At 38.2% G+C, this 19,534-nt stretch overlaps 1 protein-coding gene across 1 annotated transcript in view; it reads right to left on the bottom strand.

Moving 5' to 3' along the window:
- Dnah11 (dynein axonemal heavy chain 11) overlaps window positions 1-19,534 on the bottom strand; it is a 302,556-nt gene that overhangs the window by 223,821 nt on the left and 59,201 nt on the right. Inside the window, 9 exon segments of the mRNA XM_074065140.1 lie at window positions 582-704; window positions 2,864-3,022; window positions 5,224-5,307; window positions 6,463-6,621; window positions 13,572-13,658; window positions 13,769-13,885; window positions 18,530-18,752; window positions 18,992-19,161; window positions 19,265-19,519. Coding sequence (XP_073921241.1) covers window positions 582-704; window positions 2,864-3,022; window positions 5,224-5,307; window positions 6,463-6,621; window positions 13,572-13,658; window positions 13,769-13,885; window positions 18,530-18,752; window positions 18,992-19,161; window positions 19,265-19,519 — 1,377 coding nt within the window.

Genomic DNA, 19,534 nt, shown 5'->3' with positions numbered 1-19,534 from the left:
TATTCATGGTGATGAGGTTGGGACAATGAATTCCAGTACATCAATGAAAGAGCATCACACAAAAATTAAACTTCTATTGGACCTGAGTTTTACATCCCTCCCCAAAACAGTCTGTGAGATCAGGAAGAGACTCAAAGATGATGTAAAGATTGGGTAGACATTGTGTAGAAATTAGCCAGCACGAGACAGGTAACAGGTAGTGGGCACGAATGTGAACCTCAGACTTCTTTGTGAATCTGGGTAAGTTAATGACCTCTCAATACCTCAGTTTCCGCATCTGTAAAACAGGGACAATGTCACCTGCCTTGAAGGACTAAATGAGTTCATATAAACAACTCAAGAGTGGTGTTCCTTACCTAGAATATATTCTTATCAACTGGCCCGACCCTCCTGTTTTAAGCATTTACTCTGCCTTAAAATGATCTCTGTCCTGCCCAAGTCACCCACCTAACCAGCAGCAGAGAACAAACTAGAAAGTGTGTCTCCACGCTCCCGGGGCATCAGAAGGACTTCTCCCAACATGGCTTTGCCTACAGCACATGGTTGGAGTCGGAGAAAAGACACAATCCTGAGGACACTACCTTCTCAGTCCCCAGCTCCTTCACCGCTTTGTCCACGATGTTCCGGACATCGTCTTCCACTCTGTGCAGCTGCAGTGCCAGCAAATCTGCCAGTGTTGTGGCTTCATTTACTGAAAATCTGACCTGATTAGGTCAAAAAAAAAAAAAAAGGTCGGATTTATATTCCTCATACACAATGGCTTCTTTTACCTAACGGTTTCTGCCATGTTCATGTCACACTACTATCTTTTGTTTCATACCCTCCTCCTGTCAGCACATTTTTTTATCTCATTTGCCCACAAAACCCATTTTTAAAGAAAATCTCATTGCTCATTTATTCTAATTTGGCTGAAATCCCAGGAATCAGGTAGCAGCTCAATTTGTCTTTTCTTCCTGAAGTATCCTGTTCACTGAATATAATTCCCAGTTGCTTCCGTGATTTAACCTAGTTTTACCACTAATCCAATCTTATCTCCTTGACAAAAAATATTCTTATTCATAGTGTCATTCATATTAAGCATGAAAAAAATTCACATGTATTTCTTCATTATTTTGTTGACTCCCCCTTCTCTCCCTGACCCCAGTAATTGGTTCTTAAGAAGACCTTAGCTGTTCCTACAGCCCAAACTCACCCATTTTCCTTGCAAACCAGAACTGACCCATCTGCAAATGGTTATAGAAAGCCACTCCCTTTCCTACTCCTGTTAAGAATATCCAGTCTCTGCTTCTTGGAAGCTGCAGCTAGCTCTGACTGTCCCTTACCCTGGATACCTTAGCCCAACATACTTCACTGCATGGGGTGACCAATAACCCAGGTGACCCAGGACTGAGGAGTTTCCCGGTATGTGAAACTTTCATTGCTAAGACCTGATCCTAGAACGTCCTGGGCAAACCAGACGAGTAGGTCACCCTACCTCTGCATCACTTTTGACCTCACTCAAGAGCTGCTGGAAGCCAGGTCTATCCTAGAGAAAAAAAATGAGCAATGGATGCTAATGAGGCCACCATGAACAGCTGTGCAACTGTGTACTGAATATGGACACCAACCTAGGTGACTAATGAAGACTGAATCTAGCCCCTACTCTATGACTCCTGCAGACAGCCTGGAGGAAGATGCCTTTTCCTAGATCATCTGCCTGAAAGGTTTTTTCTCCAGCTTGCAGAAAGAAATAATGTAGGCAAGCAGAGACTGTGGTGAGGCAAAAATCTTGACAGAAATATGAGGAAGGAGGGTGGGTGGGTAGCTAGATGCATAGACAATTACATATTAAGGGACTAGAGAGAGATTTTCTAAATAAATAAACAAATTAATTATAAATTCTGAATATCCAATTTCTAAAAGACTATGGAAAATATTATAATGGTAATAGCTCTAGGGACTGTTAATTGAACACTTTTATATGCTAGATCTCATATATATATATACATACATATTATCCAATTTTTTCTACCAAGTCTACATGGGAGACATCATTTTTATTTCATAGAAGAGTCAACCAAGATATGATGAGCAAGTGACTTCCCAAGACCCCATAATTCCTAAGTGTTAGGAATAGAACCATACAACCCAGGCTGTTCCCATTGCCCCATCCTCTCTTTCCTTACTCTGCAAACTTTCCTCGCACTGTGAGAGCATTTCTTCAAGCTCTTGATTTGCCTAAAGAGAAAGCACACATACCAGGCTTCCTTTTATATATTTTTTAACCCACAAATGTCACTTTTCCTGAAAAAAATAAAGTTTGAGGTTGATAAATTTGCTTTCAAATAGATAAAGACAGGCAAAAAAAATTAGAGCCTCAAGTGGCATTAGACACATGAAAAAATCATTTTACATCTTGTAATAAAATTAAAACCATCAGGAGAGCATAAAAAAGGACATGATATTAAATGAATTGTGGAGTGAAAAAAATCACTGTGTCAGAACTCCTTCTCCTCTCAAATTTTCTTCTGTATCTTCAGACCCTCTCCTCAGAAAAGAGAATTCTCTCTAAAATGTTTATTATTCCCTCCTTTGCTCCTCACAAGTCTACTCTACTACACAAGAGCAGAGCGCATCCTTCTCATTTTATCAATAAACAAGAAAACCTCAGAGAAGTTTAGTGACTTGCTTGCGGTTACTGAGCCAGTAAGAAAGATAAGCAGGGTGACATAGGCTCTTTCTCTCTGTTCCTGTCTCAATAAACTTGACCTCTTGCATGTCACTGGCAACTTTCATACATTGCACTGCATCCCACATGATGCAAACTAAGAAGGAAGACTTTACAACACAACAGTGCTCAGCTACTGAGAGCCAGGAGACTCACCCCAGTGGCCTTCATCAGCTGCTGCCAATGCCTGTCCCTGAGAGCTGGGCTCTGCAACTCCGTGACAGCTCTCAGGGAGGTCGTCATGTCCTTCACAGAGCCTTCCAGGCCTGCATAAGCATCCCAGGCACGGACTGCCTTATCTAGTGACCGAATTTCCTAAAGAAATGTAGGAATAAAACAGCTTCCTAGATATAATACATGACAGAATTTGACTCCTTTGGAAGAATAGATATATTCTTCCCCATCCCTGGATTAAGAAAGAGTGAAAGCATTAAAACCCTAGGTTAAGGGCTGCAACCAGAGAAATGGCAAAGGGTCCACATGCTTCTATATTCTTGAGTGCACTGTGTATAAGTCACTTAGATACACTGGTTTCTCAGTCACAAGAGCTAACTGGATGTCCCGTGGGACATCAAATGCAGGGAAGAGTTCACAAGGACACATGCAGTCAACAGCATTTCCTTCAGAAACACACAAAAAAATTGACAGTTATTGGATTCCTGAGACTGCCCTTCAAATAACAGACTTGTTTAAAAACTGTTGGTGACCAAAGAGTGTCTTTTTCTTGAAATTTAAATATTTTATGATTTTAGCTGGGCATCCATAGCAAGTGCCTGTACTTATAGCTACTGGGGAGGCTGAGATTGAGAGGATGCTCAAGGCCAGCCTGGATCAATCTCCATGGGAAAAAGTTGGTCATAGTGGCACATGCCTGTTACCTAGCTATGGAGAGAAGCATAAAATAGGAGGATCAAGGTCCTGGCTGACATGGCCAAAAAGAAAGAACTTATCTCCAAAATAACCAGAGCAAAAATGGCTCGAGGTATGGCTCAAGCAGTAGAGCGCCTGCCTCATGAGCATGAAGCCCTGAGTTCAAATCCCAGTCCCACCAAGACCCAAAAATAATACGATCTTAAGATATTTCAAATAGGGTTCTTGACTTGGCTGACCTTTTGGCCCATGGAACAACGTCAGCCATGTGAATGAAAAAATCTAAAATAAAACCACTGGAGTACAGCACAGAGAGGACAATGCCAATTGACTTACAAATAAAGAAATAAAGATCTGCAGTTGAAAGGAGGGGTGGTTTGCCACTGTGAAACGAGATAGCCGATGGTAGAGGAGACAGGGAAAAAGTACAGTATGAGTTACAGTTGCCCCATGACACCCAAAGGAATGAAAAAGCATTGGAGTCAGGGTCTTTTGGATTGAGACAATTTGGGAGAACAAACTGGACAGAGTTGGTAGGAGTGGAGCAGAACTGTCAGGTGCAGAGCAATTCTGGGCTGGAAAAAAATAGTAAAAGGCTCTGTCCTCTTTTTTTTTTTTTTTTGATAGAGGATGTATATTGCCTAGGCTCATCTCAAACTCTGGGACTCAACGCATCCTCCCAACTCAGCCTCCCAAGTAGCTGGGGTATCAGGTCACATCTTCATAACCAGTGGGTTTTTATTATATTTTGGCAGTGCAAGGATTTGAACTCAGGGCTTCATGCTTGCAAGGCAGATGTTCTGCCATGACTCTAGCCCTGTTTGCTCTGGTTATTTTGGAGATAGGGTATCACTTTTTGTCCAGGCTGGCCTGGACCATGTCTCTCCTATTTTAAGTTTCCCGGCATAGCTGGGATGACAGGTGTGTACCACTACGCCCAACATTTTTCAGTTGTGAACTTTTTTTTACACAGGTTGTCCTCAAAACAGGATCCTCCCAATCTATCTCCCAAGTAGCTAGGAATGAAGATGTGAACCACTGGTGCCCTGAGGCCCTGCCCTTTTTTTTAACTGCCTTTCACTGTTGGGCATCTTCACTTTATCCAAAGTTCTCTTTGGGGACTATCAAGGCTCTAAATTCAAACAAGCTAAGTTTTGTATATCCTGAGCAGCTGTCTTGGGATACTGGAATGATTAATAACAACAAAGATCACACTATTTCATATAAATCCAGATGTGACAAACTCCTACCACTTGCCCCAAGTGCCAGAATCAAAAGGTACCATTTCAGACACAAAATGCTCATGGTTGCTAAGGAGAGAAATGAAAGGCCTCATTCATAAGCCTCACCCCTGAGCTCTGATACTCTTAATCTTCCTCTGCATTCTAGACAGCCTACGAAACTCATGATTACAGTTGCCTCTCATAAATTCATTAGCTCTAATAGGCTTTTATCAACTCATTCACAGAAAGGCAGGCTTGATTAGAAGTGCAACTGACTGAGAGTGAAAAAATACTATCTGGTATCATCCTACTTGAAGTAAATAAGGACACACAGCCCAACACACCAGACACTAGGTTAGGGAAGAGGGAAGGAGGTGGTGCTAAGAACGATAAATTGTCCTCACAGACAGTTATGGAACTCGCCTTGGCAAACCTTCTGAGTTCTACATCCATCTGTTCCACATTAATCTGTCTCCACTGGGTTTTAGTCCAATTATCAATGCTCCTCTGAAATGCACAAGCAGATAAAAGTGTCAACAACATTTGGTGAAAGCGAGTCTCCACAGCAAAATATATAAACTGATGATACGTGGTGACTCTCTCATCCCGTGGAAAGACAATTTTTTAAATATTAACTGCACTTGTCAAAACTTCCCTATCACTAAAACAAAAAAACTGTCAGAACATGTCAAACTTAAGGCTAAAACACCATGATATATCAATTTCTACTAGCAATGATAAATTCTACATACAGTTATTATCATTTTATCCTGTATACTTTGAATAAATTGATAAGCATATTATTAAATAGCAGGTTTGTATAATCCTACGTGTAATACAAAATAAGCTTTCATAAGACAATCTCCATTCATTTATAAACAAAAATCTCGTTAATCATTTCTTTTTTTTTTCTTTTTCTTTTATTATTCATATGTGCATACAAGGCTTGGCTCATTTCTCCCCCCTGCCCCCACCCCCTCCCTTACCACCCACTCCGCCCCCTCCCTCTCCCCCCCCCAATACCCAGCAGAAACTATTTTGCCCTTATTTCTAATTTTGTTGTAGAGAGAGTATAAGCAATAACAGGAAGGGACAAGGGTTTTTGCTGGTTGCTTAACCGTACTTTCTTTTAGTACATTTCTGTATGCTTTTCAACTGACTTAAGAAATTTATGTATAGGACATTTTGCAAGATGCCTTGTTCTCTAGAACTTATTTTTATACTTAAGTTTTTAATTTAATTACCACATGCAAATGAATTATATTTGGTAAAGGTCTGTTTATATATGCACATACACAAAAGTATAAGCATGGGTGTGTATGTGAGTTTGTATGCACAGGTGACCATGTATATGCAATATATTTATACATTAATTTTTATTTATGTACTATATAAATCCTCAAAAGATCTGGCAACAGTGAGCTCATTATACAAAGTTTAATTCTGAACTTAAAGACAAAAACAACTGATATTCGGGGAAGAATCTTCCACTCACAGAGATACATGAACCCTCATTCCAGAGAGGGAGGTAAAATCTGATGTATACATATTTCAAGACATTATTAAACCAAAATAAAATGATATAGATGCTAAAAATTGCATGTTCATACAAACGAATTACTAAAAGAAAAAAAAAACATGCTTTCCAAAAGTGTATCTTACTCTAACATAAATGATGACATCCCAGAGTCCCTTGAGCAGCTGTATTTCTTTGCGACACTGCTTCATCTGTTTGTACTCTGGAAGAGCCACTTCAAAGAGGCAAGCAGACTCCTGCATCTGCACCATTTCTTCTTCCAAAGCCTCAAGCTCCCGATTTGTCTAAGAAGAAAATACACACCTGCTCACAAACGTCCAGGACAGAAAAGTGAGGCCATCCTGGAGCAATGTTGATTTCAATATTTTGAACTTTGATTTTAAAAAGAAAAAGTATTTGGCCTGATTATTGGTGAGATGGAGAAGACTTTCTATGAGCAAACCCAGAGCTACTCAAGAATGAGAGCAAAGCATTAATAAATGCAGTAATGTCACTGATACTCTCCCTAAACACACATTTTAGCAAAACTTGATCTAGCATGAGAATAGAAATAAACACTATTTTTCCCCTTGGCTTTCACTATACAGCTGAGTCTTTCCTGGGGATCAAAAGGTGAAGCTATAGAAACATCCATGTGAGAATAAGTTAGTTTTTTTTTTTTTTTTTTTTTTGGTGGGACTAAGGTTTGAACTCAGGGCTTTGCACTTGCAAAGCAGGCACTCTGCTGCTTGAGTTATGCCTACAGTCCATTTTGCTCTGGTTATTTTGGAGATGGTGTCTCAAGAACTATTTACCCAGCTAACCTTGAACCGTGATCCTCCCAATGTCATTCTCCTAAGTAGCTAGGATTACAGGCATAAGCCACTGGCACCTGGCTATAAATTACCTTTTTAAAACCTCAGAAAACATCAGAGAATTCACAAGGTGGGAAATTCCTGTATGGCAGAGACTAGCTATGGGTCTTTCAAAAGCCATTTTCTCTCCTCTGGTATATGACCAGCTTTTCTCTGCCTCCACTTACTGAGGCAAACAGTTCACAGCTCTCTGTGGAGATTCAGACATAAGTGATGAACATTACTTTCTGGCCTGGAATGTGACAATGACCTTGCCATCCTCCCAGACACAGGATGGGAGCCACAGGTGTCTTAAATCGCTGTGGTTTAAGACAGAATTGAAGAGAACAGAGGACTTTCCACCATTGGCCCAGTGCCCTCCATTTGTTACATGTGAGAAAAAAACACCTACTCTGTTGAACCATTTTCTGGTGGTCTGTGCATTTCACAGACCCACCAGCCACTGCTGCTTACGCACTTTACGAATTTGGGAGGTGTTCTTGAGTGCCTCATGACTATAATCCCAGTTATTTGGAAGATGTAGCTTGGAGGATTGTGGTTTGAGGCCATCCTGGGAAAAGAGTTCTCAAGACCCAGTCTCATCTAATAAGCCAGGTGTCAACACAGCTGTATGCAGCTGTAACCCTAGCTCTGTGATTGGCATAGGTAGGATTGTGTTCCAGATTGCCCTGGACAAAAACTGAGACCCTACATGAAAAATAACTGAAAAACAAAGGCTTGGGATATGACTCAAGTGGTAAATGCATGCATAGCAACCTTGAGGTCCTGACTTTAAACCCCAGTACCATCACCACCACCACCTCCCCCCAAAAATGGGGAAATGCTGAAACAAATTTGGAAATGCCTTTATCAGGGAAGGCAATCTCACTGAACACTGCGAGTAAAGTAATCCTATATTTTTAAAGTATTGAACCTTTCCATAAAACCATGTTTGGGATGCAGGTGTGGCTGAAGTGGTAGAGCACTTCTTGCCTAGCAAGTAAATGTGAGAGACACTGTGAGTTCATATTCCACCACCAAAATATTTTTTGTAGAGAATTTGTCATGAAGGGGAAGGTATCCATGGTGTGTAACATCAGTCTAGATTTCCAAATACAAATATTAGTTGTTGTCTCAAAAATATAAAATATTTGATTATATACCACTAAAAAAATCTCAAACTTAAAAATTACCTTGGAGATGATCAATAGTACAAAATGTACTTGTAGAGAACTGGTGAAATGCACTCAAGAGAATTCACACACTTAAAAGAATTCATGAATAAATTCAAACACAGCTTAGTATGAAAATTTCACTCTGATTGCCTTTGCCAAGGTTTCCTATCATCTCATCAATGTAGAAAAGTTTATGTTTTATATCAAATATAAGCTGGCTCATTTTTTCTTTCTTGATGAGCCAACTCTTTTAATTTGAGCTTTTTATTGACAAACTAGTATATTCTCAATGGCAAAGGCTAAGAGGTACAAAGAGTTTGCAAGGCAGGAAAGCCATCCCCTTCCCCCCAGGTTCACTCAGTCCTACTCTCAGGTCCAGGCTCAAGCTGCTCTTTCCTGATCCAGACATTACCCTAAGTTAATGGCTTTGCAGAAGGAGGACAGGACTTTGTTTTCTGCTTTATATTTTCTCCCATCCTCCACACATTAGCCAACAACTGTATTTCTTTAGACCTTTTCATTATCTTTTTAACTTTAAATCCAATGCTTAATTCTTTTGTATTCCATCAAGTTTTAATTCTTTTGACATAAAAAAGGATCTATTTATCATGTACAATATGTCTAAAAATATATATATATACATTGTGGAATGGCACAGTATACACATTATGTCATTACCTGGCCCCCTTTTTTGGAGTGGTGAGAACACTTAAAATCTACTGGGAAAGAGAGGGAGGGAGATGTGTGAGAGAAAGAGAGAGAAAGATGAGAAGTGCACCTGGCAGTTCTCCGTACTTCTCTAATATGTTGTGGTACAGCCAGGGGTTATTCCCCAGGACACCAGCACCATGTTCTTGGATTTCCAGTACTGAGAGCTAAAAAAAAGAATCTAATCTATACATTGTTATTAACTATAGTCGCTAGGCTGTACAATGTATATTTGTACCTTTGTATTTGTGGAGGATTGGTTCCAAAACCACCCCCACCATGGATACCAAAATCCAAATGTGCTCACAACTCATGTAAAATGGTGCAGTATTTGCACAGAAATTATGCACATCCTCCCATATACTGTGAACAATCTTTACATCATTTATAATACCTAACAGAATGTCACTGCTAGGTAAATGGTTGTTACACTGCATTGCTTAGGTAACAATGACAGGGGAAAATGTCTGTATATGTTTAGTACAGGTGCCAGGGATTTTTCCCAAATATTTTTTATCTGCAGTGGTTGAATCTGAGGATCCAAGTATGTGGAGGGCAGACTGTGCATTTTGGGAACTTATAGCTTCTGAAATTGTGCATTCTTTGACTAACATCTGTCCAACTTCAATTCAATCTCTTAAATTTTCTACTATATAAATAAGATGGCTAGAATCTTGCTTTCATTTTTACAAGTTATATATTCATAAACAAGAACTGGAGGGTTTTTTGCTTAGGTTTATAAATTTTAATGAAAAACTTTATATACGTAATGGGGTATATGTGTATTGTGAGCATGAGCCCCCACAAGTTAGAAAGTATTTCTAATAATTTAATGCCTTTCTCAATCTAGTCCTTTTTCTCTTACTCCAAATTAAACCATAAACCTGTATTTTTATTTAACAGTTTCCAGATTTTTATATTTTCACTTTCTTGCTAAGTGCTACAATGTTCTTGAAATTATATAATTTTATACTTACATGTTTTATGTTTCAATTAATATTTTTGTGGAGCACCTATATATTCATGATGATGTGTAAAGTTCTTTAATTTCCAGTACTTCTAGTACTACACTATGAATGTACTATAATTTATTTATTCTACCTCTGGTAGTCGGTAAGGCTTATCCTATATTTCACCATAGGAACAAAGGCTGCCACAATTTTCATATTGTTTAGCACAGAATGTTTTATGTAGAGTTTTTGTTATCCCTGAATGGGTTAAAATGTCTACTGAAGAGTGTCTACCATGAATGAATATTGAACAATATATAAAGATTGTTTGTCCCTTCTTGAGATGATCACATAACTTTCCTTAATCGATTAATGGGCCGGATTATATCAACTGATTGATTGTCTTTTGAATTTTTTTAATTTCTGCTCCTTCTATATTAACATTCACTACTTCATTCACAAGACTGTTAATTTTTCTCTTTGATCATTCCACCAGTGGTTTGTCAATATAGTCAGTCTTTTCTGAGAACTATATTTGGCTTTGTTGGTCCTTTCTTTTCTTGGGGTATTTGCACTGGAATTTATTTTGGTGATGAGTTGTGTGTGGCAAGTTCAGTCCAATTGTGTTTGTTATGTTATTTCACTCTTGTTGAAATGTAATCTTACTCAGCAGAATTTGGGAGATATCATTTACTACTTTCTGATTTTCACTGTTGCTGAAGAGAGGTGTGCTCTTAGCCTGATCACTGTTTCTAAGAGCTCATCCATCTTTGTTACCTGGTTACTTTGAAGATCTTCTTGCCTTTGTTATTCTGCAGTTTGCAGTGATGTGTCTAGATATTGACTTTGTATTTATTCTGATTGGGACTTGGTGAATTTCCTGAATGTACTGATTCATGCTTTGACCATTCCTAGTGAGGGCTCAGCTATTATCTGTTATTTTGTTTATTCTTTATTTTAGGAAATGTGAGAAGAGTCAGATGTCATTCTAATTTTCTTCCTTCATGTCTCTTCATCTTCTATAACTTCTGGTTTCCTTTTCATTACACCTGTGTTGCATTCTGAGTGATTTCTTCCAATGTAATATGCATTTCACTAATTCTCTGTCCAATCAGCTGAATTGTATTTTCTCAAACAACTCTATTTTTCATTTTCATAAATATCTGGCCCTTTTTCAAATTCAACTGATCATCTTTAATAGACTTAAAATGAGAACTTGCTCATTTCTTAATACGATCTTTGATTTTCTCCTAATATATGAAGCTTTCTATGGGTATCTATCTGTGGTTTCTTTCTGCTGACTCTCATGCATGATGCTATATTGACTGTTTTATATGAACTTGTATTTGTTGAATTACACCTGTAAGACCCCCTAAGGACACTGGAATGATAGCACTCTTTCCTAGATAAGATTTGGGTTCACTTCAACTAGGTGCTAAAAAGAACTACTTATAACCATATCAGTTTCCCGGCCTGGAAATTCCTTAATCGTGGAATAGTATAAAGTTGAACCACATGCACTTGTGAGAATAGGCCATGTTTATGAGTTCCCAGACTCCTTTTCCTTTCTTTACCCTACCCTGAGACTTAACGAGAACTAACAGGGAATCTCATAGGCTCCTACTGCAGGTTGAAGACTTTGCCAGCCCAGCTGCTCAGAGCATCTCCTACTTTTCCATCAAAGCATTACTATCAAAGCTCCAGACTCCTGGTTTCATGTGTCCCTGCAGCAACCCAGGCTTCTGTGTCTACCTCTGCTTTTCATCAAGCTTTCAAATAATACTCCATTTTTTCCCTTTTCCTTTAGAGAGTTCCCTTATTTCCTTGTGAACTCAGCAACAAATCTAAACATGTACTTTTGTGGGCATGTATTCACCATCTGTTTTACAAAAAAAAAAAAAAAAAAAGCAATTTTTAAAAGGTCTATGTATTCCCCAAAGCTAACATCCTTTTTATTTATTTTAATCATTTTCCCATTTCCTATTACTTACACAAATTCCATCGTTCCTAGAAATATATACCAATGTATATTAATTCACCTAGCTATGTAGAAACAATAGCATTTTACTGAGAAATCTCATTACTAAAAAAAAAGACATTCACCACACTGTACAATCCCTCTTGTTCCTGGAAGGTCAGTGGTTCTTGTCTTGTGAGATGAGGAACCTTGACTATTAGGATCTCTTACACCAGCCGAGAATAACAATGTGCATACCTTCAGTTGAATCTAATTAGATAAGCAAGGAGACACACACGTCGAACAAACACAGCAAGAAATAACTTCAAGAAAAAGTTAATCCCATCCTACTGTACATACAATATCCCGCCACACATTCTGAATGATACCAGGATAAGCACCTCTGACTTTTAAATATGTCATGATATACTGCTATAGTACTGCACAGAAGTGGTAGGATTCAGTAAAATCCACCGTAAATGTTGACACACAACACATTGGTTAGTCAAGTAAAAAACATTTCCCCCTCCACAATCTGCTCAGACCACCTGCAATTTTGATATAATCCTAAAAACAAAACCCCCCACTCAATTAACATATGCTGAGCTACTCACTTTCAATGGGTATATTAGCCAATTTTCTTCAGCAAGTGAAAGAAAAGACCTTATGGTATAGTATGGTGTTTTCTGAGCATGGTTAAAAGCAATTAACTTTAAATTCAACCAAAATTTGGAACAAGAGTTAAGAGATAAGTCAAGTTGGGCACCAGTTTAAGGGAAAGCCTACCACAGTGTGACTCAGAATCAGGAGGACAGCTTGTTTGGGAACTCAAGAAGAGTACCAGCTCCTGAGTTGGAATTTGATCAAGTCACTTTATTATTTGGACTGCTAGGTTAAGCTGCTGGGGGGTTTTGTTTTTGTTTTTGTTTTTTTCAAATAAAAGCATGAAACATCTTCGCAAGGCTCCTATGAATTACTTGCCATTTTGGATTATTTGACCACTATATTCATTCTTAGAATAGAATAGTTCATTATAAACTAGGATTAAATGACTCAATAATATTTATGTCTAGGGTTAAGAATAAGTTACGGGCTTTCCTGACTATAGTTAAAAGCTACTAGCAAAAGCATTATAAGAGAAGCAGTATAATGGTTAGAATTTCTGGTGTTTTTTTTTTTTTTTTAAACTGTAGCTAGCCAGAGTTTCAACCTAGTTCTAAAATGTACCTGCTCTATAATCTCCAACAAATAAACTTCGTTACACATGCCTGCTTCTTTATCTGAAATAGGGAGAGTAATATAAGCTCCATCCTACATAGTAAGAACTAAAAGAAATTGTATATTATGCTTAATTAACTTCTGCACATATGGCAAGTGCTCAAAAAATAGTCACGGTTACGTTCACTAGTATGGTTACTTTGATGATGGTAGTGCTTTGAGGAGATTGAAAACATAATGTATAACTTACTTGGAAAAACTGTACATGACTGAGTTTTTTATAATCTATATATTTAGTAGCAAGCCTAAGTCAAAATATAGCAGTAATTCAGCATTTAAATTTATTTTCTATAACAGCTATTGTGCGCACAGGGTATCTGACATCTGCATTACCTTATCAAGCACTGTGTATGGATCTTCTGCATTAAAACCAAGAGGAGCATAGCTTCTAAATCTCTCTCTGAACTCTGCCTGCTTTTCCTAATGAGGACAAAAAAAAAATTAATGTGAAAGTCAATCAAATAGCTTTAATTATCCTTACAAAATCTTCCTTAGAGAGCAAGCAAATAAGAACGTGATAACCAGCTTACATCAAACAAAATACACTTCTTCCTTACGAGAGTGACTTCTGCATTTTGGAGAGGTGAAACTTCATGTCTGACTGTTGCTGAAATCTTTTTGGTTGCTTCCCATCTTTCAGGTAATTCCTATGCAAACAAAGGAAGTTGCTTCAGTTTCTATAACAACTCAACCCCATAGTATTAAACAATTCTCATCTCTTTACACTGAGCTTTGGTGTTTTTTCTATTCTTATGTAACGAGTTTATGGAAGAAGATTAAAATGACTGAAAGGCTTAGAAGCCAGGCCAGAAGTACAGGATGACCCACTGACATTTTTGGGTTCAAATTTTCCAAGCATGTATGACAATTGTTCTCATCTCAGCATCTGTGGAATTCTTTTCAAAATAAAGAAAAATTTCTCAGTTGTTTTGTTGTGGTGGGAATAAAATTTAAATGCTCTGGAAATGACTTTGCTGATTTCTGACAACTAGAAGTCAGTCATATTTAGCAACTTAGTGATTTAAAAAAAAAACAAAAACAAGGTGCTTTGAATCTTGTGGGGTAAAGATGAGAATATGAATCAATCTGTTGCTTGCTTTCCTCCAACTCCCAAGGCTCTTTCTTATGTGTTCTTTCTCAATGGAAGGTTTTAGCATTGAAGTTGGTTTAATTTTAGATGACTAGAGTTTGTGAAGAGAAAAGAAGCAAAGGAAGGGAAAGTTAATTCCTACTTGATGTCGGACAAAAGAAGCAATAAATACAATTCAGGTACCAACTCAAGCCTGCTCTCGGTGCCTATAGTGCAAATAGGTCAAAAGCCAGTTATTTTCTTTGAAGAGCCAGGGTGCACAATTACCACTGAAAAGAATTCCTTGTGTGCAGAGTAACAAAGCATTATTTCTCTGGGTCATCTCCTGGGACACTAAAACTGTTTTGTCATACAAAACCACCCACGGTGATGGGGACTCTACTTGTTTAGCTGAAGTGCAAAATCCAAAGGTTCTACAGACTATTTTGCAACCCTCAATAAATATTTGATGAATGATTCAGTAACTGCCAGTTATGAATTGTACACTATGCTAAGCATAAATAGCATTTGTGTGGTGAGGAGGAAGGGTTGCTTCAGAGGTAAAATACATTCTTTGACTTAAATTGTTATATAATCTGTCAGAGTGAGCAAGAAGTACACACCACTGCTGTACATGACAGAATGTGTTAACTTCTACTGGGGGGCATATGTGTCAACTTCTACTGGGGGGCATATGTGTCATGGAATCTGTGCAGTTAGGGAACAATGTAGTATCAAGGCACGAACACCAAACAACTCAGGAACCAAGAGACCTGAGTTCTACCCCTGTCCTTTCATCTTGTGCTTCCTTTTGTCAAAACCTCACATTGTCATTGGTACAGTCAGAGTCTCCCTCTGCATTTGCAAGTCCATTTCATGGAACCAAAATATTACATGGAGGCACCTTGGAGGCCTCTGCCTGAAGCCAAGGAAAAGTCCTATTAGAGAGCTCTGGCCCTGTCACCCTCCTTACTCAGCAGATCTGCTTTATGTTTGGGCATTCTTACAAGCTTTACTTGATGAAAATAAGTTTTCTTGAAAATAAAAAGATCAAATGACCTCCAACATCTATTGAACTGATGTGTTGCACTCAAGGAGGAGGTAATATTGAATCTAACACTCAAAGGGATGACTAGATTTCAGTGGGCAGAGATTAGGGTGGAGATCCTCTGAGGTTGGACTACCAAAACAGGATGAGGGAGAGGGCGGGCTCTTATGCAAACTGAAGTATTCAAGAGACGGGCAGCAGATGAAGGCTTCTGAGCAGGGAATGACTTTATAAGATCTGTGGATAAGAATTTTAGTCTGACTTTGTACTGTAGGCGCGGTATGAGGAAGAATATGGTGAATTTAATATCCTACTGCTGTACTGAGGTTGACAGTAACAAGAACTGAATTGAGATGTGTGTCACAGAAATGGAACAAAGGTGACAGATTTAAAGATGCTACACCCAGAGACCCCTTGTTGAGGGTTGATTCCCATGACTTTAAGGAAACGACACTCAAACACCGTTAAGATTTTTTGTTTTGTTTTGTGTTTAGCATAGCATTAAGAATAGACAAAATGTGGAAAATGCTACAACTATTCATGATAATGAAGGAGAAACTGAGTAATTATCACAAGTAATTAAAGTAAAGTTGGCTTCCTGCTACTTTTTATGTGAATTGTATTTTTCCTCCTGACCAGCCTAAATCACTTGTGTAGTGATACACATATAGCTAAAGATCACATAGGTATCCTGCTTTCAAAATAATGAAGAACCTACTATTTTCAATGAAGAAATATGGCAAACTTTTACAACACAAATTCTGGAGGCCATGTCTAAAATCCCCCTCACTGATTACTTATGTGATGACTTCAAGGTCCAAGATCTGACTCAAAGAATATACAAATCTTTCTTTAAAAGAAAATATTTATAGTTAGTACTACTCTAGCTATTTCATTTCTGTTTTGTCATATATCTATGTGTCTACAGCTTGATCTCTCACTCCAGGTCTAACAGGAGTATCAGCTCTAAGAATGGTTTTTTACTTAAAAATAATTTAATAACTCATATATAGCAATTCTTATAGTTAGGAGAGCACTTGTTAATACATGGTTACATTTAATCCTCACAAAAAATGAAATATGAAATTGTGCAGCCACTGTGAAAATCAGTTTGGCAACTCCTCAAAAAGTTAAATATAGCATTACCACACAACACAGCAACTCCACTCTTACGTGCATGCCAAAAAGAATTGAAAGCAGCACTCAAATAATGTTCATAGCAGCACTATTCACCTATTCTCAATAGCAAAAAGATGGAAACAACCAAAATGTCCATCAGCAGTTGAACAGGTCAGCAAACTGTGATATACACACACAATGGAATATCATTCAGCCATAAAATAGAATGGAGTGACAATACCCGCTACAAGGTGAATGAAGTTTGAAAATTTTATCAGGTGAAAGGAGCCAAACATGATATGTCACATATTGTATAATTCCACTTATATGAAATATACAGAGTAAGTAAACCCACAGAGACAGAAAAGGATTGGCAGTTGGCCAGGGGTAGAGGAGAATAGCGAGGGATTAGCAAGTAACAGGTAGAGTTTTTTGTTGGGGGTGAAGAAAATTCGGGGTGACTAGATAGACGCGGTACTTACACATCAGTGTGTGCTAAATGCCACTGAATTCTACATTTAAAATGTTACTTTTATGTTATCTTAGTTGTGAATTCATGTCAATAAAAAGAAAGAACAGTATAAATGGGTTTTTTTTGTTGTTTTATGTTTTCTCAGGGCCTTCACCTTAAGCCACTCCACCAGCCCTATTTTTGTGAAGGGTTTTTCGAGATAGTGTCTCATGGAACTATTTGCCTGGGCTGGTTCCAAACTGCGATCCTCCTGATCTGTCTCTTGAGATTACAGGCGTGAGCCACCGGCACCCAGCTAAGATCATATATGTATTTTTTTAAAAATGAACAGAAAGTAAGAAATAACAGATAACATGTATAGACACAATTTTTTTTTAAAGAATCTTGACAAATACTTTGCCAAAAAAAAAAAAGCATACCCTGTAATATGAACCAACTTACAAGGCAAGCAGATGAAATGAATTTGTCCAATATTTAAAACAAAATAAATTTGAGTTGTGTGCTCTGACCACTAACCTAGATGGCCTGGCATTCAATGAAAGCTTTTTGGTTAATGCATCCACTGGCCACACTTGCAAGGCTAAATGGAAGCCCAGGCTGGAACCCACACCCTACCTATAGAACTTCCATATGGGCAGGACAGCAGAGCCTCAGTGGTGAAATCTTGGTTTATTAGTTCAGTCATAATTAAGAAGACTTCATTCATCATTTGGTACACAGCAGCCACCAAATCTTTCCAGAGCATAGAAAACACAAAGATGGCACAAAAGTCTGTTTTGGAAACATAGTGAGTTCTCCATCCAAATGAGGCTTTACTTTTTTTTTTCTCTTTTCAGTACTGAGTGTTGAACTCAGGGCTTTGTTCTTGCTAGGCAGGTGCTTTACCACTTAAGCCATGCCCCTGGCTATTTTTGCTTTAGCTATATTTCTAATAGGTAGGGTCTCTCATTTATGCCTGGGCTGGCCTGGACCACGATCTTCCTTTTTATACTTCTGCATACCTGGAATGACGGGAGCACATCATGCCCAGCTTTCGTTGATTGAGATGGAGTCCTTTGAAGTGTCTGCTTGAGCTGGCTTCAAACTGTGATTCTCTCCCAATCTCTGCCTCTTGAGAAGCTGGGGTTATAGGCAAGTACTACATCACCTGCTTATTTATTTATTCTTTACTAACATGTCCACTATGTGTTTCCAACCCTAGGACACTCTAACTGGCAAGTGATTTTGAATGAAAAAGATTTATTTCACATGTAAAAGTGATGATAAATCTGAGATATAACAGAGCAACCTAGAGACTGTCCACAACTTAGATACCTCTGTCAAGGAGGCAGTGGAGCTCAGTAGTTAAAAGTGAGAATTTGCCATGAAGCACACCTAGAGTTTAGTGTTGGCTAGCATTACTACTTATATGACCTTGAAAAAGTTATTAATCTCTTTATGCTTTAGGTTCTTAACCTGTAAAATGAAAGTATGAATGCCTACAGTATAGGTTATGATGAGGAAATCATAAGAGTGTGTGTAAAGCACCTGGTGAAGGAAATGCTCAATTTATGGTCATTATAGGATTTCCCCTCCACACTTACCTCCAGCTGAACATAGGCTTGCTCTGGAATCTTCTGGCCATAGCTTTCTAGGAGTGTGATGGTTTCTTTCAGAGGTTCGAAGAGTTCATCAGTAGCTCTCTGTCGGCTTCTGACAGCCAGAAGATGTTCCATGATGTCAACTAAGCCATCGTGATCACTTTCATTCAGTTTTCTCTGAAGTCCTGCATCTGTATCCTTTATAAACTCTTGTAGCTCATTCAGACTATTAAATATATATACACATATATACATATATATACACATATATACACACATAAACTAAGCTCATTAAAACATTAACTTGATGGAATCTTATTTTCTTTATGTACCTCATTTGACATCACTCATTATCTGTTATGAAATCAAAAGTGACAATTCCCTTAAAATTAATACCTTAATTACAAAGCAGTCAACTCTTAACAAAAGTTGGTATAATTTCAAATACCAAAATATGAAGGCTACCTGTCAATGACAAATCTTTGAAGATGCTCTTGAAACATCCAGCTCCATTTTTTAATCACATTTAGCAAGCTCAGTTTGAAAGGTTTCATGTCCACCTTGAACCAACTGTTAAACACTCTGAAGTCCTCAAATTTGCTCATCTGAACATACAAAGCCTCATAAATGTCAATCTATAGATTAGAAAATAAATAAATAACTAAATAACTAAATAAACAACTGCAATAATCCCAGGAAAAGTCAATTAATGACATTAAATGTGAAGGGTTTCCTTGCCTGTTCTTTGAATTGCTCAAGACTTGGTGGTTGTTCGGGGAGCTCTTCATTTGCATGAGCACCCATTTCCTCAGATGGCATGGTATGGCCATACAGGAGAAAGTGCTTCATAAACTCTGCTCGGTCATCCACCCAAAGGTAAGCGTAGGTCTCCAGGGAATTTCTGAAATCCAAGACTTTGTTGATGACATCTGCAACTCGGTTCATTATCTCCTGCCTGACTTCCACCAGGCCTAACATGTTGTCCATATCATTCTAAATGAGAGGAAA

Source organism: Castor canadensis, chromosome 2 (genome assembly GCF_047511655.1).
Source record: "Castor canadensis chromosome 2, mCasCan1.hap1v2, whole genome shotgun sequence".
Classification (NCBI taxonomy): domain Eukaryota; kingdom Metazoa; phylum Chordata; class Mammalia; order Rodentia; family Castoridae; genus Castor; species Castor canadensis.
Note: the sequence above shows the minus strand (reverse complement) of the source record. Positions and strands in the feature narration are given on the sequence as shown.